A 23,926-nucleotide genomic window follows, 5' to 3' on the forward strand; every position below is an offset into this window, starting at 1 on the left:
TAAATGGCCTCGGTCCTGTATACCTGAAGAAGCGTCTCCACCCCCATTGTTCAGCCCGGACACTGACTTTCAGCTCCGAGGGCCTTCTGGCGGTTCCTTCATTGTGAGAAGTGAGGTTACAGGGAACCAGAGAGAGGGCCTTCTCGGTAGTGGCACCCACCCTGTGGAACACCCTCCCTTCAGATGTGAAGGAAATAAGCAGCTATCTTATCTTTAAAAGACATTTGAAGGCAGCCGTGTTCAGGGACGTTTTTAATATTTAACGCTGTACTGTTTTTAACACGTGATTGGGAGCCACCCAGAGTGGTTGGGGAGACTCAGCCAGATGGGCAGGGTATAAATAAATTATTATTATTATTATTATTATTATTATTATTATTATTATTATTATGCCCTTAAAAGCAGACTTGGTGTGATGCAGATCTAGTGTGCATTCTGTGCTGCTCCAAAGGGGGAAATCTCTCTTGACTAACACTTGGGTAGCTCTTGCACAGTTTCGCTCTCCAAGCATGACCTTTAAGCCCCAATTTTCCAGGCTTCCTCTGCATATATAGTCTGTACCTGGCCAATCAATGTACTTTCGGACTCTACTGAAGAGTCCACCACCGCCTCTGCTGAGATACATAATGCAATACCTGAGGACTCCCACCAATCAGCAGCTGAAAGGGCCCATGGAAATACTAGCTGCTAGCAACTGCCAGCAGACCACCTTCTCCTGAGTCAAACTATTGGTCTAACTAGCTTAATATTGTCTACACTGACAGCGAGTTTCCATTTCAGGCAGGGATTTGGGAACATCAAAAGAGTCCTGCCTAATCAGGACACAGGGCCATGTGGTCTAACACTCTGTTTTTGCAGTGGCCAACCAGATGCCTGGATGTCTCTCCAGCTGGAGAAGCATCAAGTGCTTAGATTGAGGAGGTGGTCAACCCATCTGAAGGACCAGGGCCCCAGTGCTCACCTTTCATGAACTGTCCAGACCGAGCTATATATAAAGCTGTGGGGCATAGGATTGGTTGCCTCCGGTCACATGAGATTCTGGTCTGCCAGCTTAGCATCCATGTTTGTCCTACCTATCTAGAGGCCCCTTGTTGGTATGGTTAGTAGAGAATCAATGCCTGATCCACAGCTTTCAAGCTTTGCTGTGTTTTGGACTCTTTGCACAGTGTAGGATCTGCCATACTGTGCCATTGCAGAGGCCCATAGCAGTGTACACAGGTGGGTAGCATCACTCGTCTTTGCTGGCTCAAGTCCTGCCTCTTCAGGTGCCACTCAGCAGTGCTGGCAAGTACATGTTTACCTCACCGACTCAGCCTCTATTTGGCAGCAGCTGCTGCCTCTGGTGAAATCCACATATGAAAGATCTCTGAAAAACCTTAAACAACGTTTGCAGATGTTTGGAAGTTTTCTTCAAATTCTTGGAAAGAGGATGTTTGTTCTTTAATTGCAAAGCCTCAAACAGGAAATCTTTTATTAACCAAAGCATATCAATATGAGTTGCTCGTTTCGATTAACAAGGAGGAAATACATTAACAAAGATAATTTAAGCAATTACTCCAAAGAACTTCTGAAGATGATGGGCAGATGTTGCCTTCATGCTTTGGGGGTTGGGGTTTTAGTGTGTGTGTGTTTTCTGCAAATGGTATAGAAAGATTGTTGAAGAATTTTGAATATCTTTCATTTTGAAAGATAGTGTTTCTCTCCCTCCCCCTTTCCTTTCCACCCTATGTATATCACATCTGTTTAATGCAATTATCCCTTTCTTCAAATTGCACATTATGGCAAATTAACCAGTTAGGTTTTTCTGTTTGTATAATGCCATAATCCAGTTCCCTGATGGCTGCCAAGTGGCTCTAAGAGAGTAAAAGGGTATTCAGAGGCAGGCATGCAGCTGAACCATTAAACTTACTCAGAATTGGACCAGGACCTGAAACCAGAATTGAAACTTATCCTTGAGCCTTCTTCTCACATTGCTGTGATATGATCCCAAAGCTCCAGGCATTATCCATCAACGGTGTCTCCGAAAAAAATTACACATAACATGGGAAGACAGGCAAACTAATACCAGTGTACTGGAAGAAGCAAAGATCACCAGTGTTGAAGCAATGATTCTTCAACATCCACTTTGTTGGACTGGTCATGCCTGATGATCGTCTTCCAAAGCAACTACTTATTCCGAACTTAAAAATGGAAAGTGTAATGCTGGTGGTCAACAAAAGAGGTTTAAAGACTATCTCAAGGGAAATCTTAAAAAATGTAGTATAAACACCGACAACTGGGAAACACTGGCCTGCAAGCACTCCAATTGGAGAACAGCCAACGGTGTCATGGATTTGAAGACACTCAAACTCAGGACAAAAGGCGGGAAAATGCTAAGAGGAAGGCATGCTTGGCAAACCCTCACCATCATCAACTCCCACCCGGGAACCAATGTCCCCACTGTGGAAGGATGTGTGGATCCAGAATAGGCCTCCACAATCACTTACGGACTCAGTGTTAAAACTGTGTTTATAGAAGACAATCTTACTTGGCTACGAGGGATCACCAAAGAGAGAACATGGAATCCAGTTTTGCCAGATCTGGACATGTTTTGCTCATCAAGTCTTCTCCAACCAGCACTGCCAAGTTGCTACCAGGTCCTCTTCCTGCAGATTATTCTGTAAGCATTGCTGCTTTGACCAACTGCCATCCATGATGACTACACAGTAAGGCCACAACTTATGCAGGGGCTCCCTTCCAGAGATTGTGCCTGAAGTCAAAACACATTGGGTGCACCCGGAGGTGCTTTCGAACTGCTAGGTTGGCAGGCGCTGGGACTGAACGACGGGAGCGCACCCCGCTGCGGGGATTCAAACCGCCGACTATACGATCAGCAAGTCCTAGGCGCTGAGGTTTTACCCACAGCGACACCGTCCTACTTCATTAGTAAAAATCCTCTAGGAAATCTTTCTCTCCTGTCTTTAACCCAGTCCTAATGATGGGAATACTGCCTACAGCTTCACGTAGGACATTCCTTGATTTCCTAGAAACAGGTGACATAAGGGTACAAGGCTCTTGAGCTGAGTGAACCAAAGAGAACCTATTTGCTGATGCAGAGAGCTGTTATTAAAACATCGTTGGAAATCAAAGGAGAGCGTCAACATCTGCCCAGCCAAGTTTGCTGGATTTTTTTCTTCTTCAATGTATTTGGCTAAGTGTGCTCTGACGTGGGAGTCCACTGCAAAAAGGAAGAATATTGAAAACCCAAGTGATGTTTTGCCACCTGAAGATACCTGGAGCAGAAAGACATAAAATGTTAAAAGAAAATAGCAAAGTCAAAGAAGCTCTTGTTTGGAGCAGGTAGAAAAGATCATTCAGAAGTTTTACACATCAGATGGTAGCCAATCTTTCTTGCTTATTATTTAAACCATATCTTTAACAGTCTTTAGACTGGCTTTAGGCAAAGCAAATTGACGGCACTGATCGTGTGGCTTAAGGATAATTTTCGCATTGCAGTTTAAACATTCAGGAGCATACCCACAAACTCTTCAGAAGACATTGCACTGGGACCACACCATCAGGTCTTAATCACTTCTCAAACTCTTAGCCATACCTCACCTACTAGACTTTCCTGGGTTTATAGTCCAGAGAACTGCTGTACCGCTGAGAGAGAGGGTGCAGCATGTGTTTCACCTACCCCATTCCTTTTATTCTCATTGTGGTAAGAAATAACTGGGCTTGGAGGCAAGGACTGTGGGTCTATTACCCATGGCAAAGGGGGGCACCTAGTTCTTGACAGTTGGATGGAAGATAGTCCCCTGGGCTGCTCCTCCTCTTCCAGCTGTCCATCCTCCCCTCCCAGCCCTCTCCTGTTGCTACAGAATCTCTCTGGTCTGTGGATGGGGCAGTACAGGGAGCCAGTGGGACTGTCTCTAAAGCCACTAAAGATGAAGGAGTGGAGAGACCCTTCTTCTTTATCAGCCTGCTCCACACCAACGGCACCCTCCATGTCCCCCTCTTCTTCTTCCTCACCTGAGAGCACCGTACCCTCCAACATTTCTCCGATGCAAATAGGGGCGTCTTTAAGAAAAGTGGAGCATTCCAGGTTTAAAACAGAAACCGGGGCAGCTTCTGTAAATCCAGGACTGTTCCTGGAAAATAGGGACACTTGGAGGGTCTTCTGACCAGCCCCAGCCCCAAGCCAGTAGGGCTCGCTGGGCTCATGCTTAAATCCCTTGGCTCTGACTTTTTAGCCCAACTCCCAGCTCCCCTCTGACTGTTCTTACTGCTTAGTCCTGCCTGCCTGCCTGCTGTCCATGCTTCTTTGGTGGTGCACGGAAAGTACAGAAAGCTTTTTCAGTTTTTAATGCCATCTGAATGAATACAGGAACACACACTCAGGAGCCTGTTCTCACTGTGAATTACTACTTGCAAATGCAGCCAACACCCTGTTTACACAGATAAGCAAATCCGCAGTCTGCTGAGCTTCCTCCAGTCCGAGCAGCAGCTGTGGAACACTGTGGATAATAGTTGACTGGAAAGCACATGTTGCACACACAGGGAAAACAGTTCTTCTTCTGTACAGGGAAGAAGCTTTTCTTTTGAAGACTTAAAAGCTGCGACATCTGCTGCTCAGCCAGCCACTGTCTCCCCTGCAATCTTGCTTCTGAGATGCAGAAGGAAGGGGGGGCGGTTGGTGGTGGGGGGTTGATTATTGTTTTTTCATGTGTGCCTCTGAACTTTTGTGCATGTGGTGTGTTGTTGTTGTTTTAAAAAAAATGACACAAAAACTCAGGAGCGATGGCCTAGGGAGTAAGCATCTATTCCTTTGATCCTGTCACTTGTTGGGGTGCAGTTAGCAATCTCTAAACATTTCACAAGGTGTTCTGATTTTATTCACTTTTCCGAACCACCGGGTCACTATAGAACAAGTCCTGCAGAGCAAAAAGCTTTCCAACTATTTAGCCTTAACATTATTCATTTCGCAGCTTGCTTTTTTTTTTTTAAGAGCAAAAGGGGGGGTGGAATCCACTCACAAAAGCGAGAGCTTGAGAAACCTGCTTCTTTTTAGCAACAAAAAAACTAAGACCTTGAGTATTTCAGATATCTGTTCTGAATGCCGCAGGTTCCATATGCACAGCAGTATATGAGAATCTGTGTGCATACAGTACACCTGCTATGCTGACAGTCCACTTTGTCACTGATTGCCTGTTCAGGAGGAAGAAACAGGTGATGAACACTTTCAGAAAGGGGGCTTCAGTAGCTAAACTTTCAGCTCTAGATGCCCAAGGAAGTTGGTTTGAATTATATTAAATTTCACTGGGGAGGGAGGAGTATTTATACAGGAGCAGATGAGAGTCTGCTTCTACGCAGAGATCACTGTATTGGGGTGACAGTCTTGCATGAATCTCCCAGCAAAAGTGTTTTGAAAAATTAGCCGCTAACAATTTCCTTTCCTTGAAGCCAGCACCCTTGTATTTCATGCAGGCAACATCGTGAAACATGAGATAATATTCTAGTCGGCTTTCATCCCTCTTCTGGGCAAATCCGTCAGTTTCAACATTTTTTCCAGAGCAGAACGGCTAAGGCCATCTGTTTTAAAGATATGGAAGTGAGGTTCGCTGCCGTAGCCCGGTGGTATTTTTGCTAGATGTAACCTGATCCACAGGTGACAAATTAGGCCAAACAGTATTCAAGAAAAAATAAATGGTCTGTCATTAAGAATTTATTTTAACTTGTAATGTATTTTAAGCCTCTCCTTTTCAGTCAAATTGTTGTTTCAGGGCCTTGGGGCAGCACCTGCAAAACTGTCCGTGTTTTGGTGGGTTGTGTGTGGTTGTTTTTTTAAAAAAAGTAAGCTTCCTCAATGAGTTAATAATTGACTCCTAAATATTGTCTCCCTTGTGCTTTCCAGTCTCTTACCTTTTATTTGGCACCTCTTCAACTTTTTTTCCCCATTGAAGACTCTTTCACCAGGTGGCATGGCTGAGGCTTCGATTTCCCCACCACCCCAGATTTTCTTCCATCCCGCTTTTCCACTTGAATACGTGCACCAAAATAGGATTTCTCATGGAGGACTGTTTACTATTGTGTAGACCAGGGGTCAGCAAACTTTTTCAGCAGCGGGCCGGTCCATGGTCCCTCAGACCTTGGGGGGGGGGGATGGACTATATTTTGAAGAAGAAAAAAGGAACAAAATCCTATGCCCCACAAATTACCCAGAGATGCATTTTAAATAAAAGGACACATTCTACTCATGTAAAAACACGCTGATTCCCAGACCGTCCGTGGGCTGGATTGAGAAGGCAATTGGGCCGCATCCGGTCCCCGGGCCTTAGTTTGCCTACAAATGGTATAGGCTCTCAAAGGAGCAAAACTTTCTCACATAACTAACCACACACTGGCTTATACAGTCAGTCAAGGCATGAGTGACTGATAAGAACAGATACTACACTTGATCTTAGCCAAAAGGCCGAGAAGCGATTCTTCCACCTCTGGTGGACTTGCCCTAAAGTGAAGGCCTTCTGGGAAATGATATATAATGAGTTGAAAAAGGTGTTTAAATATACCTTTACCAAGAAACCAGAGGCCTTTCTTCTGGGCATAGTCGACCAGAAGGTGTTAAAGAAAGATAGAACATTTTTTATGTACGCAACAACAGCAGCAAGGATACTACTCGCTAAGAACTGGAAAACTCAAGATCTACCCACACTGGAAGAATGGCAGATGCAACTGATGGACTATATGCAACTGGCGGAGATGACTGGCAGAATCCGAGACCTGGGAGAAGAGAGGATCGAAGAAGATTGGAAGAAATTCAAGATTTACCTGCAGAAATATTGTGACTTAGTGGAATGTTAAGAAGGATGCTTGGTTATAAATAATTGGCCATCATTAAAATAGATTAAGAATTGATGACAAGAGAGATTAAGAGAAATAATTAGTAGGAGAATTATTTTATGGTATTTTAGCAAGTGGTTATAGATTTGGAAATAAGATGATAATTTGCTTGACAAAAATTTATTAAAGATGTAAATGGGAGCGGGAGACGCGAGGAAGTTCAAGGATATTATGAAATTTTGTTAAAACAAAGTAATAATATGTATTGTTATTGTATTCTCTTTCTAAAAACTCTAATAAATATTTATAAAAAAAAGAAAAGTCAAGGCATGAGTGACATAGCACAGTAGAGGATTGGTGTGAGTCTCTATCCTCCAGTTCAAAATGAACCCAGTAGTGTGGAGGCCTAGATTGTGCTATTCTTTCCCTTTGGAAAACACTGTCCAACCATCTCGTCCTCTGTCGCCCCCTTCTCCTTGTGCCCTCCATCTTTCCCAACATCAGGGTCTTTTCCAGGGAGTCTTCTCTTCTCATGAGATGGCCAAAGTATTGGAGCCTCAGGATCTGTCCTTCCAGTGAGCACTCAGGGCTGATTTCCTTCAGAATGGATAGGTTTGATCTTCTTGCAGTCCATGGGACTCTCAAGAGTCTCCTCCAGCACCATAATTCAAAAGCATCAATTTTTTGGTGATCAGCCTTCTTTATGGTCCAGCTCTCACTTCCATACATCACTACTGGGAAAACCATAGCTTTAACTATACGGACCTTTGTTGGCAAGGTGATGTCTTTGCTTGTTAAGATGCTGTCTAGGTTTGTCATTGCTTTTCTCCCAAGAAGCAGGTGTCTTTTAATTTTGTGACTGCTGTCACCATTTGAAGTGATCATGGAGCCCAAGAAAGTAAAATCTCTCACTGCCTCCATTTCTTCCCCTTCTATTTGCCAGGAGGTGATGGGCCCAGTGGCCATGATCTTCGTTTTTTTGATGTTGAGCTTCAGACCATATTTTGTGGTCTCCTCTTCCACCCTCATTAAAAGGTTGTTTAATTCCTCCTCACTTTCTGCCATCAAGGTTTGTGAAGTTAAGTAAAGGTTAAAGTCCCCCTGTGGTTTAACCCACAGCGCCACCCGCGCCCCATTGTTTGTGAAGTTACCTGATCCTAAATCAAGCAGACTTTCTGGATTCTTCATCCATATACCAAATACAATATGGAGGTGGGTTGTTGTTGTTGTTTGCAGTAATAGCTACAGCTGAGAGGGTGGGGATACATGGCTCTCCCAGCTTCCCAACACTGTGTGTCGCTGCCTTTTATGGAGATTGGGGCAAGACAGCTGGAAGCTCAGCACAGTGCGGCCGCAGCATCTGGAGCATCAGATTGACTTTGCAGTTGCACCATGCCAATGTCCCTCCAGCCGTGCCCCTCTCCCTCTTGCAAATGGCAACAGCATGGGGTGTTGGAAGGCTGGAAAAGCAATGCAGCCTCGTCTTCTTTTCTGAACATGCTGAAAAACATTCCCCCATTTTAAACTATCTAATAGTTATCCCCCGCTTTTTATTTGATCTAGGTGTCTTGCAGCATTATCAAAGCCACCTTTTCATATATATCTATATATCCTTCTATATCTGATCCTTTTATTATGAGAGTTTAAACCCATGGCGCCGAGTGACAAAACTTTTATATATGTATATTTTTAATCCCCCTCAAAAAGTGCAGGGGGGAATCATAAAAAGAAAAATGATAAAAGATTTTATCAAATATGAAAGAGCCTATGATTTTGTCATGGAGTATCATTATCTAAAAGTTGTTGCGCTTTTGCCTGGGTAAAAATCTACATTCAACTTAAACAGTGTCCCACATCAATAATGTATTTTTTTCCCTTTTTTATAGCATATTGTTAAAAACTATAAATCCTTCCATTTCTTGGAAAATTTCTGACTGCAGATCTAAAAAGACTTGAATTTCTATATCCTGTATTTTAAAGGGAACACCTGCCCAATTTTTATTTTGTATCTCTTCATTCACCCTTAAACTAATAAATGTTACGTGTGATAGGGCTTTAAAAACAAACAAACAAACAAACAAACAAACACATTGTGTAATCTGAGTTAATATCCTGTTTTTATTCCTACTGCATATTCTTGATTTATTTATTTTTAGAAGGCTATTCCAACTCTCAACCGTACCCCACCACAACCCATGGTTATTCTTAAGACAGTCTAGGATCCCCAAATATTCAAAGAGCCCTTAATTCCCATTAAAGCTGCCCTGATATTAAGCTGCTTCTTAGAGGCCCAGGTCTGGGTGTCGCAAGGTGCTTAGATTGGTCTCAACTAGGGCCAGGGCCTTTTCAGTACTGGCCCCGACTTGGTGGAACGCTCTGTCACAAGAGACTAGGGCCCTGCAGGGCCTGCAAAACAGGGCTGTTCCACCTGGCCTTTGGTTTGGACTCAGTCTGACCCTTCTGTTTCCTTCCCCTTATGGTTTTGATCTATGGGCTACTTTTAAAATGAGGCTGCATTTTAAATTACTTTTTAACCTGTATTTTAATTTGCCCCCCCCTTCTGTTTTTACTGTAATTTTACTGGTGTTAGCCACCCTGAGCACAGCTCTGACCGGGGAGGGCAGGGTATAAATAATAATAATAATAATAATAATAATAATAAAAATAATAATAATAATAATAATAATTTTGACATGAGAGGATGCCAGAAAAGAACTCCCTTCCCTTCTTTATGAGACAACCAATTTGAATGGCTTTTAGGTGCCAGGTGGAAACTGTCTAACTTACCTGAGCTCTTGGTGATTTTTTGCATGGCCTTCTATTGTTTTAGTGATGCTTTCGACTCAGTGGCATAGCGTGGGTTGTCAGCACCCGGGGCAAGGCAAGTAATTTGCGCCCCCTAACCCGTGGATTTGCGCCAACTAACCCTAACCCCCAGATGTTGCGCCCGGTGCGGCCGGGCCCCCCTGCACCCCCCACGCTACGCCACTGTTTTGACTTACTGTGTGCTGCTGTTTTTCTGTGTGCTCTCTTGTTTCGTTGTGATGTTTTATCTGATATCGCAAGACCCCCTGGGAATTTTGTATTGGAGTCAGAGCAGAGATGTTGCAATGAGCTGATATGCTTTTTGTGTCAGAAGTGCTGGAGGTGAGCTTGGGATGGGAGCAAGAGCCATGTAGACTGAACTAGTTGTGCATCCCATCGCCTCGAAATGGCTTTGCACCCACACCCTTAAAAGTCATCTTGTGACATTCGCACTGACTGTTTAATTATCAGTACTGTATGTATGAAACACATTGTCTGCTGTTGGTCACGCTAAGGGCTGAGATGTTGAAAAGACTGCCTATAAACCTATCTCCTCTGAGGCGGAAAGGTGTGGCAAAACTGAAAAGTGATAGAACATCTTAAGAGAATCCATCCAGCGCACTTGTAAGTTTTATGAATGAAAGCTTTATAAGTGCTTATAAAGTGCTTCTAAATGAATTTTTTGAAAGGGGGCGAAAAGAACAATGAAGTTGAATGCTGACAGGTGATACAGGATCAAAAGCAAAAGGAAGCCTTTGTACCTTTATCACAGGATTTTTTTCCCCCTTTCAAATATTTTTGATAGAGTGTTTGAAGATTTTTTTAAATTTTTTTTTAAAGAGACACTGATAGACATCCAGGCTGCTTCCCTGTAGAGCTGTGTAGCTTTTGTCATTTTTCACATGGCAGATTTGTGTGAAAACACCTACTTTAGGAAATTAATTTTACAATCAGATGAGAGTTGAAAGATGTCCTTTATGTTGTACACTGAACATAAGACAGAGTACACCTTGCCAACTTTTTAAACATTGGAACATCCCATGTAATTTAAGGTGTTTGCTTTTAATCTGTTACTTCTGCTTTTTTTTAAAAATGAAGCAATTATTCATATACTCACAACAAGCTTTCTGTCTTTTATCCTCGCAGCTTCAATGTCTCATTTATTACAGTTCTTGCCATTCAGAGGAAATATTTTTCTGCTAGGAGTAGAAATTCTTTTATCACAGCTCAATTTTTCCTCTTCTGAGGCTTTTTCTCAGCAGTGGTTGGAGAGGAAAATACATTGCTGAGTTTTGACTCTGAGGCACCCCCCCCCTTTTAATAGAATCCTTCTGGTCTTTCCGGTCTGTGATATTTACAGTGGTAAATACCCTAGCCACATATGCACCATTATTTTAATGGTGGTATCATGGCTTCCCTGCTCACATTCTTCCCATCCTCCAAATCTTACTGATCTCCCTGATGTGTGGAAATGGCAAATGTTTGTTTTACTCCAAGAGCCAAAGAGAGTGACTTTCAGCTTTCTCAGAACATGCAATTATTGTGCTGCATGCCCTCCTCAGAATTAGTTGTTGTCTCCGCCACACCAGTTTCACATGCCTCCATATAAAAACACAACTCCAGGGTTCCTGCTTCTGCCACCGGGATCCTGTTCCTAGTTTTGACATGTACCCAATTCTAAAGAACACTCCTCCATGCCTGTTTTGGAGCTCCTATGCTTTGTAGAGAGCGCAAAATGTGGTCTGAAGCTCAACATAAAAAAACGAAGATCATGGCCACTAGGCCCATCACCTCCTGGCAAATAGAAGGGGAGGAAATGGAGGCAGTGAGAGATTTTACTTTCTTGGGCTCCATGATCACTGCAGATGGTGACAGCAGTCACGAAATTAAAAGACGCCTGCTTCTTGAGAGAAATGACAAACCAATATTTTCAGTCAGTATTGGCTCCCAAGGCGCAGTAGCAGCAGCATAGTTGAACAAGAGTATCCTGCTCTCTATTCATACCAACCAAAGATGCAACAGAAACATTTTTGCCCAATTGTCCCCTATTTAGAATACAAACAAAAACAATTCAGATTTTTCCAGGGAATGTCTGTACCACATGTCCTTTCTCTTCCCCAGGACCCAAGACAGGAACTTGTTCTTACTGTCACTGCTCAGTCCAAGAATATGTGTAGTATTAGATCATGGGTAGGCAAACTAAGGCCTGGGGGCAGGATCCGGCCCAAACCCCTTCTAAATCCAGCCTGCGGACAGTCCAGGAATCAGTGTGTTTTTACATGAGTAGAATGTGTCCTTTTATTTAAATGCATCTCTGGGTTATTTGTGGGGCATAGGAATTCGTTCTTTTTTTCCTTCAAAATATAGTCCGGCCCCCCACAAGGTCTGAGGGACAGTGGACCGGCCCCCTGCTGAAAAGGTTTGCTGACCCCTATATTAGATAGTCTCTTAGCATTTCTAAACTGCCCCACCCCCAAGTAACTCAGATATTCTCTCTATAAAAGCAGCTTCAAGGCTATTTTCTCTTCAGGCAGCTGCAATTTCCTAGCAAATTCAAATAGGTAATTAGAGCTCAGGTCACACCTTCCCCTGTGACAGCCTCAGGGCAAGGAAAAGTTAAATGAAAGGAGATGAGGTCCTTCCAGAAACAGAAGACCACACTCACAGAGCAAAGCGAAATCCACTTATTCCAAGCCTTCAGCTTCCTTTACTGGATCTTGTTCAGCACAAAAATGGACAGAAGCCACAGAGCTTCTTGCAACCCAGAGCAGAATGCTCTATCCTTCAAAGGGCTGGCTCAATATTTGACGACAATTCAATCAGAACCTGACTGAACTTGCCCAATGGCTTCTGTTTAAGGGGAAGATTCAAGCATAGGCTGCGAGCCAGAGGCTCTTGAGTCCCCCTCTGGTTGTCTCCGGGCAATTTCAAGTTGCAGGTAGCTACCAGGTAATTCGTTATTTCCCCGCTATTGGAGTAAGGACATATTCCTGTTGCCTGTATATCTTTGCAAGATGCCGTGTACAATGTATGTTTGTTAAACAAAGGTACATGAAAGCTGCCACTCTTTCATAATAAAAATACGTTTGGAAACAAATAATAATAATAATAATTTATTATTTATACCCCGCCCATCTAGCTGGGTTTCCCCAGCCACTCTGGGCAGCTTTCAACAGAATATTAAAATACAACAATCTATTAAACATTAAAAGCTTTCCTAAACATGGCTGCCTTCAGATGTCTTCTAAAAGTCTGGTAGTTGTTTTTCTCTTTGACATCTGGTGGGAGGGCATTCCACAGGGTGGGTGCCACTACCGAGAAGGCCCTCTGCCTGGTTCCCTGTAACTTGGCTTCTCGCAGCAAGGGAACCGCCAGAAGGCCTTCGGCGCTGGACCTCAGTGTCCAGGCTGGCTTCCTTTTGTATTGGCTTCCTTTTGTAAAGATGGAAAGACAATGTATGGAAAATAATGAACTAAGTAGGAAACAGGCTGGAGCAGAATGTAAAATATTACTTCACTGATTAATTTGGGGCTCATTCTAACAGTGGGTCTCCAAGGTGTAAGTCAGTCTACTACTTGTTAGATACTATAGGTGTTTTCTGGGATACACTTGTATGAAAGCCAGACCAGCTTAGCGCAAAAGCAGTGCAAGCTGGGTCCAGGACTTTTCCATGAATTCCCTCTTTGGCCTTGAGTGATCTTTCTCTCTGTCTAAAGCAGAGGAACACGTTTCTGCAAGAACAAACACACTGATATTTGCATAACTCTTTGCAAATGCAAAATGCAATCTAACATGCTCTTCTCTGAGAGTAAGCCCTACTGAACTCAATGGGACTTACTTTGGAGTAAACATACACTCTGTGCAAACTGCCCTGGGATCTTCGGAGGAAGGGCAGTATACAAATTTATAATAATAATAATAATAATAATAATAATAATAATAATAATAATAATAACAACAACAACAACAACAACAACAACAACACCTTGGACTTGGTTGGAAAAGTACAGCATGAAATATAGTACATGTCCTCAAAAGCAAATAATCAATATGAATAGCAAAAGTCTTTCTTGTTTGGACACTTTATTTTAATCATACTTTTCTATCCCCTTCCTCTCTCTCCCCCATTCCCAGTCCATAATCTTCATTCGGGATCATAATTTACGTGGCCAGGAAGTATCTGCATATATCGATTATGCACACCGGTTAAAGGTGGACGAGTTTGAAGTCTATTTCAGTGGCAAGAAGAAGCTTTTCCCCAGGCGCTCTGATCTGAGGTTGGTTGCTCATTTTCTTCCTATTTATGAAATACAGACGGTTAGCATAGCAAGTTTCCATTGACATCTGTGGGAAGGCCATGACCTGTTCTCAGATCTCTGCCTTTTTAGTTTGAACCATGCATGCCCATAGCCTTCTGTATGATGGCCATTGACTTCAGTGAGAAGGTATCACAGAATCATAGAATCATAGAATCATAGAGTTGGAAGAGACCACAAGGGCCATCGAGTCCAACCCCCTGCCAAGCAGGAAACACCATCAGAGCAATGTTAATTGTTCATACAACTGAGCTACAACTGACCACAAGGGCCATCGAGTCCAACCCCCTGCCAAGCAGGAAACACCATCAGAGCAATGTTAATTGTTCATACAACTGAGCTACAACTGAGCTTGGGTTAAGTTCCAGAGGTCCGTTCTTAACCTGAAACTGTTCTTAACCTGAAGCACCACTTTAGCTAATGGGCCGTCACGCTGCCGGAGCACGATTTCTGTTCTCATCCTGAAGCAAAGTTCTTAACCCAAGGTACTATTTCAGGTAACCTGAAGCGTATGTAACCTGAAGCGTATGTAACCTGAGGTACCACTGTACTCTTCCAGCTATACTGTTCCCTGGAGTGTTTTTTCAGAGTCCAGCGTAAAATTCCTAAATGGCTTGGGCCCAGGTAACTACAGGACCACTGGTTTCCATATCAGACTGTCCATCAATGAAACCTTCAGAAGGGGCTCTGTTCCATGTCCTGTCTCTGTCTGAGGTTAAGTTGGTAAGCAGGCATTCACTGCTGCAGCTACAAGGCTCTGGAATGGCCTCCCTCGAGAACTGTACAGTCATACCTCGTGTTACGTTTGCTTCATGATACGTTCTTTCAGGTTGCGTCCTGCCGCGACCTAGAAGTACTGGAAAGGGTTACTTCTGGGCATCGACGCTCGTGCATGCGCAGACACGCAAAATGACGGCACACCCATGTGCAGAAGTGGCGAATCTTAACCCGCGCATGTGCAGACACGCCACTGAGGGTTGCGTTCTGCTCATGTTGCGAACGGGCCTCCGGAACGGATCCCGTTCACAACCAGAGGTACCACTGTATTTCACTCCCCATTTTTCAGTTTCCTGGTGGGCCTGTTCTTTTTCCATTGGACTTTTTAAAAACAACAACTAATAATGCGTTGTTTGGACTGTCCTCATGCCCCTTTGCTACTATGTAAATTGATTGTGTATTGCTGTTAATTTGATGTGATTACTGTTCTTTCCATGTTACTGTATTACAGTGGTACCTCGGGTTACATATGCTTCAGGTTACAGATGCTTCAGGTTACAGACTCCACGAACCCAGAACAGAAATCAGACTCCAGCGGCATGGCGGCAGCAGAAGGTCCCGTTAGCTAAAGTGGTGCTTCAGGTTAAGAACAGTTTCAGGTTAAGAATGGACCTCCGGAACGAATTAGGTACTTAACCCAAGGTATCACTGTATTGGAGTAGCATCAAGAATGTGCATCAGAAAGCTCTAACGCTTGTTGATGTGTATATGTCTGTTGCTTAATTTCTCATGTACCATTCAACATTTCCCCCTGCAATATAATCTGAGGCCCTTCTCCCTGTGCTCCCTTCTCAAGGTGTTCATAGGATGTCAACACAATATTCGGCCTTTTCAGTGGTGGCCTCCCATTGGTGAAATGCTCTATTTTTTCTCTTGCCCTGGGTTTTTGGCCCTTAATTTGAATGGTGGCATCATGGCCTCTTTTGGTGGCGTAGGATCTGTAAGTCCTGCCTTTTAACTATTTAGATATATTTGTGGGGGGGGGGGTTTAATTGGTTCTTAACTGATTTTAATGGACTAGATTCAGGCAGGTTGCCGTGTTGGTCTGACGCTGTCAAAATAAATTTTAAAAATAGAAAATTGTCCAATAGCGCCTTAGAGACCAACTAAGTTTGCTCTGGGTATAAGCTTTCGTCTGAAGAAGTGTTCATGCACACGAAAGCTTATACCCAGAACAAACTTAGTTGGTCTCTAAGGTGCTACTGGACAATTTTCTAATTTTTAAAAATTGATTTTAATGTAGTCGCTTTGGGTCACCCTGTGAGAAAGCAACTAACAAGTACAAACAACAAGAGCAACAACCATTTGGTGACTTGCAGCTGAATGTGTGAACTTAAGTGTACTGGAAAACATTGTGCTTTGAAGTTTGGCAATCTATTTGTAGCATTTTATCTCTGAAAGTAGTTGCACGCATGCATGCCATGACTTAATCCTGCAGCTATGAAGTCTGTGAACTTGCCTTCAAAATACATATTTATTTCATATTCATTTGCCAGAGCCTCAGATCCAATTAAAAGCTTATTCCTGGTTATCAAAAGCCAATGTAAATAGAAATGACCTCGCATATATTTCCAAAAGGCATTCAAGGCAAGTTCCTGCTTTGTTGATTCTCTAGGGAAAAGGGAATGTACAACAGAGGTACAAGCACCAAAGATGTTTCTCTCTGTGCCCTTGTTGTCCAAATTTAGCATGTAGATGGGATAATCATGAACATGTACTTGATAGAGAAGTATTTGTATTTAAGAGAAGTTGATCAGAGAATGTAATTGAGGAGGAGGTGGTCTTAAAGGTGCAGAAGACCAAAGCCTTGTACAGGATAAAGCCATAATCCTGATAGGGCTGAGTAAAATTATCTGAAAGCAGGGAAGAAACAGTGCAGATGGTGGAGCATTGGTCTAATGCAGGCATAGGCAAACTCGGCCCTCCAGATGTTTTGAGACTACAATCCCCATCATCCCTGACCTCTGGTCCTGTTAGCTTGGTATGATGGGTTTTGTAGTGCCAAAACATCTGGAGGGCCGAGTTTGCCTATGCCTGGTCTAATGTGTTCCCAGCCGTGTGATGTCACACGTTCCGGGCACCCCTAATGTTGGCTGGAATCTGGCGTGCCTGTACTGTAGTCTGACCTTGAAAGGTAAGAAGGCAAGAGGGTCATTGTCAGGTTCAGTTTGAGGACCACAGAATATTTAATCCTGTTTATAATCCATAAGTAAGAGTGCACTCTGGTATAACCATCATCAAATCTTGTTTTCTTTGTTTAGCGCAGCAGTAGATTTCTCCCAGGTTAAAGACCTTTGGATTTGGATATAAATAAATGACTAGAACTTTTTCTCCTAGTCTTTGGATGACAAAACAGGGGCAATTAAAGAGCTGGCATTTTCCAAACAATATACAGTGGTACCTCAGGTTACAAACACCTCAGGTTACAAACACTTCGGGAAGTAGTACCACGGGTTAAGAACTTTACCTCAGGATGAGAACAGAAATTGTGTGGCAGTGGCAGCGGGAGGCCCCATTAGCTAAAGTGGTACCTCAGGTTAAGAACGGACCTCCAGAACAAATTAAGTTCATAACCAGAGGTACCACTGTATAGGAATTGAGGATTAGAATCACCCTTTCCACTCACTTATATCAAGAGACTCTAAGAGACTGGCGTTCCATATGCTTTCTGCTGATGAGGATTGTCATCCATTGGCTGATGCTCCTGTCAAAGTTCTATGCCCCGCCCCCCCATCCAACCACATCCAGAGACACTGGGGAACCCTTTTGTTGGATGCAAGAGGTGTTACTATCCTCTTTCTGCTTACATGTCTTGAACTGGAATGGCTGTTGTCAGGGAACGGCCATCGGGGCCAGAGGCGGAGGGAAGGCTCCAGAGGGATGCCGGAGAGGGTCCCAGCAGGGAGAGAGGCAGCACATCTGCTGGGGAAGGAAATCAGCGTAACACCAGTTGTGAAGGGGGGCAGATGGGGGAATCGGAGAGGAGGCTCCAGGACTCTTCACCGGAGACCAGCAGGGAGAGCACGGGTACTCCGCTGCCCACACCCTCCCTGTGCAGAAGACTTCCACGCAGGGAGAGTAGGAGGAGACTTGGCGTCAAAGAACTTCTTTGCAGGAAGAAGTTCAAGAAATGCCCACGGACGGATTCTGCCAGTGACTGAGACAGCCACGGGTAAGAGGCTGTCCAGACAGAAAGGGTTCAACCAGGCAACCTAGCCAGGAGTGGCGGCAACTTACGCACGAGCAACCCCCTAGAACCATTACAGCTGTTTAGCAAACTTCTTATCTTCCTAGCTTCTGTTCTTGGCAGCCAACAGTGGGGTATAATTCCCTCTTTGCATTCCCCCTTAACTGCTTTGGTTTGTTGTAGCAAGATTAAAGAGAAATCCAGCACAAATTCATATCATCCCTGCAGCTCTCTTCTGAATTTGGAAGGTGTCCCTTTCACATCTTGCTAACCAAGTGCTTGCCTAGGCTCATTTCTCGTTCTTTTGTCCATAGTGCCGTTCTATGTTGACTGTGGCGCGCACATTCACATGCACACGGTGCTACCACACTTCTAGCAAACTTACCAAGCCCCACAACATGGTACAGTAGCAGTCCCAAAATTATTATGAGTGACGTGGTCAAATAAATTGTAAGGTAAAAGGGTAAAGGACCCCTGGATGGTTAAGTCCAGTCAAAGGTGACTATGGGGTTGTGGCGCTCATCTCGCTTTCAGGCCGAGGGAGCCGGCGTTTGTCCACAGACAGCTTTCTGGGTCATGTGGCCAGCAGGACTAAACCGCTTCTGGAGCAACGGGACACTCTGATGGAAACCAAAGTGCACAGAAATGTTGTTTATCTTCCCGCCACAGTGGTACCTGTTTATCTACTTGCACTGGCGTGCTTTCGAACTGCTAGGCTGGCAGGAGCTGGGACAGAGCAACGGGAGCTCACTCCGTTGCGGGGATTCGAACCGCCGACCTTCTGATCGGCAAGCCCAAGAGGCTCAGTGGTTTAGACCACAGTGGCAGCAAATGCATCTCATTAAATCAGGGACAGGGAATCTGTGGCCCACCAGACTATAATTCCCATCATCCCTGACTATTGCCCATGTGGACTGGGGCTAATGGGAGTTGGAGTTCAGCAACATTTGACAGGCCACAGGTTCTCTGCCTCTGGATTAAGCAGTCTTCCTCTACGTTTTTCTGGTTCCTACTGCTTCTTCAGAAGCAGCTTTTTTTATTGAAAAGATTCTGTCTGGTTAATTTTTCTGCACATGTGCATGTAAACTCTATTTTGGCCACCAGGCGCTTACTGTTGATTAATATACCCAGTCACTGATGAATAACGGTGACGTGTAAAAAAATATGAATATGCCCCAAACCATCAGTATATTTGTCTTGTTGAGATACTGAAGGAGAACTTAAAATCTAATTAACAAAAAGAACCAGTCATTGTCAGAAGGAAAGGCATCTTTGAACATGTTCTCTTAAACTGTTTATAAGAGGGAAACACCAAAAATAGTCTCACAAAAATAAATAGATGTTTCCCTCGCTGGCAGACTTCACTGATCAAAATTTGCTTTTTCCAGTAGGGGAACTGCCACCCCCCTGGGGATTTTGGTTGCCCTCATCTGCACCCTGTCCAGATCCACAGTTTCCTTTTTGAGATGTGGGGACCAGAATCATGCGCAAATTTCCAAGTGTGACCACATCATTTATTTGTGGTTTTATGATATTGGCTGTTTTATTTTGGATTTGTTTCCCAGTGATTCCTAGCATGGAATTGGCCTTTTCTCAGTTGCACCACTCAGGGTTAGCATTTCCATTGAGCTATCCACCATGACCTCAATATCCCTTGCTTCCTCAGCCACTGCCAGCCCAGACCCCATTAGTGTATATATGCAGTTGGGGGATTTCTTTGCCCCCAGATCCATCAGTGGACACTTAATGCATTGGACCTCATTTGCAATTTTATTGACTGTTCATTCAGATTGAAGATTCCTCAGAGGAATGTGGGGTTGAGACAGGTATGTGCTTGCTCCGGTTATACACACTTTGACTTAGTACCAGGAGTGTATGGTGATGAATGGTTCTGCAAAAGATTTAGAATCATAGAATTGCAGTGTTTGAAGGGACCCCATGGGTCAATTCATCCAATTCCCTGCAATGCAAGAATCTCAGCTAAAGCATCCATGACAGATGGCCATCCAACCGCTGCTTAAAAGCTGCAAGGAAGGAGAGTCCACCACTTCCTGAGAGAGTTGGTCCCACTGTCAAACATCTCTTACTGTCAGGAAATTCTTCCTGATGTTTAGTTGGAATCTCCTTCTTGTAACCTGAATCCATTTTTTCGAGTCCTACCCTCCAGAGCAGGAGGAGACAAGCTTGCTCCATCTTCCATGTGACAGTGCTTGAGATATTTGAAGATGGCTATCACATCTCCTCTTTTCCAGGCTAAACATACTGTCAGAGCTGCCTCCAGGTCCCAGCTCACAGAGGACCAACGCTAGCCGGTAGTAATGTACAAAAGTCTTTATTGAGGTTCAGTTTCCATTTACAAGCCGCAGCGTGCAGCCCTACGTCTAGACGCTAGATCGGCGAAGCCCTGTCTGAGTCTCCACCCCCTGTACACCAGTTTAAGACTCTAGCCTTACTCCACCTTTTCCGTTGCTCCTTTCTCCTCTGGGTCCTTCTGCCCCCCGGTGTCTCCTCCTTCCTGGACTCTTCTGACGCTGACCCCCCTGACTCCTGTCCCTCCTTTCGGCGGGCTTTAGGACCTGGCTCTCTATCCGGGCTACCCACTGTGCCGCTCCCCTGTACATTTGAACTTGGCGCACGCGCCCATCTTCCAACCTTCCTCTCGACCGTTTCCTCTCTTTCCGATGGAGGCGTGACCAATCCTGACTCATCTCCTCCCGCTGGCGGTGAGCAGCCAGATACCGATACCTGGGACTCCTCCCCCCTACTGCTCTTTGGTGGGGAAGCTGGTCCCGATTTCCAGCTGCTGCTCTCTGAGTCCCCTCTGGCCCCTTCTTCCTGGGGTGTCCCCCTTGCTCTGACCCTGGGAGCCCCTTTCTGTGAGTCTTCCGATTCGCTGGAAAGACTCAGAGACCTCGGACCACTGTCATCGCTTACGTTTCCTTCGGATTCCTCCCCCTCGCTCTCTGTTTCCTCCCTTTCCTGTGCCTCTGCTCCTGAGCCCCTGACACATACCCAGCTTCTTCTTTTATTTTTTTATTTTTTATTTTAAAAATTAACAATTTCAACACAACAAATTATCAAAACAAATCATCTTCATTATTTCCCCCCTTTTCTCGCCCCCACCTCCCCAATGAACCCTTCCTCCCCCCAGAAAAATCTTCCCTCAGCTCCTCTCTCTGATTTCTCAACTCATGTTGTTCTCGGCATACTGCAAAGCTGTATACATCCTTATATTATCTATCTACTGTATTAACCTTCAATAAATTGGTGTATGTTTGTTCAAAACCTGCCAAGGAGTCCGGTTCATTTTGTTGTCTTTTTAAATAATTTGTAAAAAGTTCCCATTCTTCCTTGAAGTCACAGTTGTCCTTATCTTGCAGTTTGCATGTCAGTTTCGCCAGTTCTGCATAGTTCATCCATTTCTCTTGCCACTGTTCTTTTGTCGGCGTTTCCTCATTCTCCCATCCTTGTGCTATCAAGACTCTTGCTGCTGTTGTAGCATACATAAATAAACATACCCAGCTTCTTCAACTGTTCATCATAAGGCTTGAGGCTTCAAAACTCATAAGGCCTCAAAACTCATGGGAATTCTGTTCGTTTGCTCGTATGTACAAAATTAACACACACACACATACACAAAGATATATATTCTTTTGGCATACAATGCCCTTGCCATCCCAGTGTAATTTTAGACAGTTCTGGTGTTTGTGGTTTTCAAATGTGGTGTTTCAAGGATCCGGAACACGCCCTTTCCACTTCCTCGCCTTGCCACATTCATTGGTAAACAGAAACCTTTGTATTTAGCTGAACTTTTATTTTCATTTAACCCAGGGAATATGATAAGTAGCCATCCTTGCAGAGAAGTGATGGGCAGAAACAAAAAAAATGCCCTCACACCCCAAGAAGAAGCAGCTCTAATATAAAGTATTTGTGTATTTCCTGAGGGCTCTGTTTCAGCATACCTTCAGGATATTTCCCTTGCTAATGAACTCATGTGTGTCTGATATAAAATTACTGATGCTGAAAGGATATTCTAAAGTAAGACTTCCATCAGTGATAGTATAAACCAGTGATATTAAGACCACAATGGAAACATGAGGTTCAAATGGGTCTTTTGCTCTGGGACACTCAGAATTCTAATCTGGACGTAGAACCCAAAATGGTGGGGATTTTTTCCCCTTTCTAGCAGGGTTCCTACTCCCTCTTAATGACATGCTCTTGGGAAAGTATTTCCTTTTTAGCCACATTAAATTTGTTGCCCTTTAATTTGATTGGATGCTTTTCTGTGCTTATAGCTACGGAGGATGCATAGGTCATTTGGCTGACAGTTTATAGCAGGGCAGACCAACTTCTGGATTCTTGTGGCTGCTCTGTCCTCTAGTCTATGGTCCAGATGCCAGATGTGTGTTTTGTCACACGGCCTAAACATCTTATGGTTGGTTGGGCTTTGTAATAAAGCTGGCACCATTTTAGAACAAGAATTCCGCTGTTCAAGAACACAGACTCCTGCAGAGAGCAGCTTTGAACCCTCCACTCCTTATGGGTAGGGACCAGTCATACCTGTTCTTTGCAAAGTATTTAGTAGTTGTTGTAGTAGTAGTAATAGTAGTACTAGTACACTATAATCTTCTCTCCTATAATTTTTACATATTTCTAAGACCACACCAGTTGTGTTTGTTTGTACAGTCATACCTCGGGTTGAAGTAGCTTCAGGATGAGTATTTTTGGGTTGCGCTCTGCGGCCACCTGGAAGTAACGGAGCGTGTTACTTCCGGGTTTCGCCGCTCGTGCATGCGCAGATTCTCAAAATGACATCATGCGCGGAAGCGGCGAATCGCGACCCGCGCACGCAAGGAAACGAGTTGTGTTCGCTTCAGGATATGAACGGGGCTCCGGAACGGATCCCGTTTGCATCCAGAGGTACCACTGTATATGTGCCATTTTAAATTGCCTCCTTGCTTAACACAGCTTGAGAAATATAACTCTCTTTTTTCTTTCTCTCTCTCTATCCACTTTCCAATTTGTAATGGAATCCATCATATCTTTCGGAATCTTGATTTTAAGACGCCACAGTGGAGAATCTCTCCACAAGCTTTGGAAATTTCTTCCAATGGTTAATTAGCCTCGCTACTAGGCATTGCTGATTTCCACATCTAGTTACTGTATCAGATTTTGTCCAGTTTTTCTTTATCTCATTGCTTAAAACAGTTCTGAGCCATCACCAGTGATCTCTTGCCTAGATAAGATTAATCACAACCTGACCTTCCCTTCCATTCAGTAAGCTAATTAGATTGAACTCTCTTAAACTCTCGAATCAGACGCCTGCACAAAGAATCCAGGCACCATGACACTTAATTATTATTACAACACATACAAACCACAGCAACATTAAGGGTTTCTTTCAGACAGGAGCACATGACCGGTGTGTTTGACAATGATACCAGGGAAGGACCTAGAAAAAATAATTCATCAGTCTGTGAACACATAGAAAAGTGATTATTAATTGACTGAAAATGCTGAATTAGACAATTTATCAGGGGAAAATAAAAAAATAAACAGAACTGAATTTGTATCAAAATGGGAGGGCTTCAGAACATATCTTAAACAAAATTATGCCATGTTAAGATCTGTAGCAGCTTTTGAGTGATCCCAGGAGTTTTTAGCAATTGCTTATATAAATATATATACATTGTGAAAATATTAACACAAAAGATAGTATTTTGGTATGGCAGTAAAGATATGTAAAAAGGAATAAATGGGAAGTCGGGTATAAAAGAAAATGAGGTTTTTATTTTTATTGTAACATGAAATTGCAATCACAAATTTAGGTCATACTTTTCATCTTAATAACAGATTGTATAAGTTTTATTATTTTTATTTTTCCTTCCCCTCTTAAGTTGTACCCTTTTTTGGTATTGTTTTTTGTATTATTTTTCTTGTTATGTAACAAGCAAGGGAAAAAAATAAAAATTATATAAAAAGAAGAAGAAAAAGAAAAAAGAAAAGTGATTATTAAGACCCA

At 43.5% G+C, this 23,926-nt stretch overlaps 1 protein-coding gene across 3 annotated transcripts in view; it reads left to right on the forward strand.

The window, feature by feature from the left end:
• The window catches only part of CFAP299 (cilia and flagella associated protein 299), a 351,971-nt gene that overhangs the window by 285,107 nt on the left and 42,938 nt on the right, over positions 1-23,926 (forward strand). For all 3 annotated transcript variants that reach the window (XM_081925440.1, XM_081925442.1, XM_081925441.1), the window contains exon 4: positions 13,759-13,901. In XM_081925440.1, the coding sequence (XP_081781566.1) occupies positions 13,759-13,901 (143 nt within the window). The remainder of the gene's footprint in view (positions 1-13,758; positions 13,902-23,926) is intronic.

Source organism: Podarcis melisellensis, assembly GCF_964234715.1.
Source record: "Podarcis melisellensis genome assembly, chromosome: 9".
Lineage (NCBI taxonomy): Eukaryota > Metazoa > Chordata > Lepidosauria > Squamata > Lacertidae > Podarcis > Podarcis melisellensis.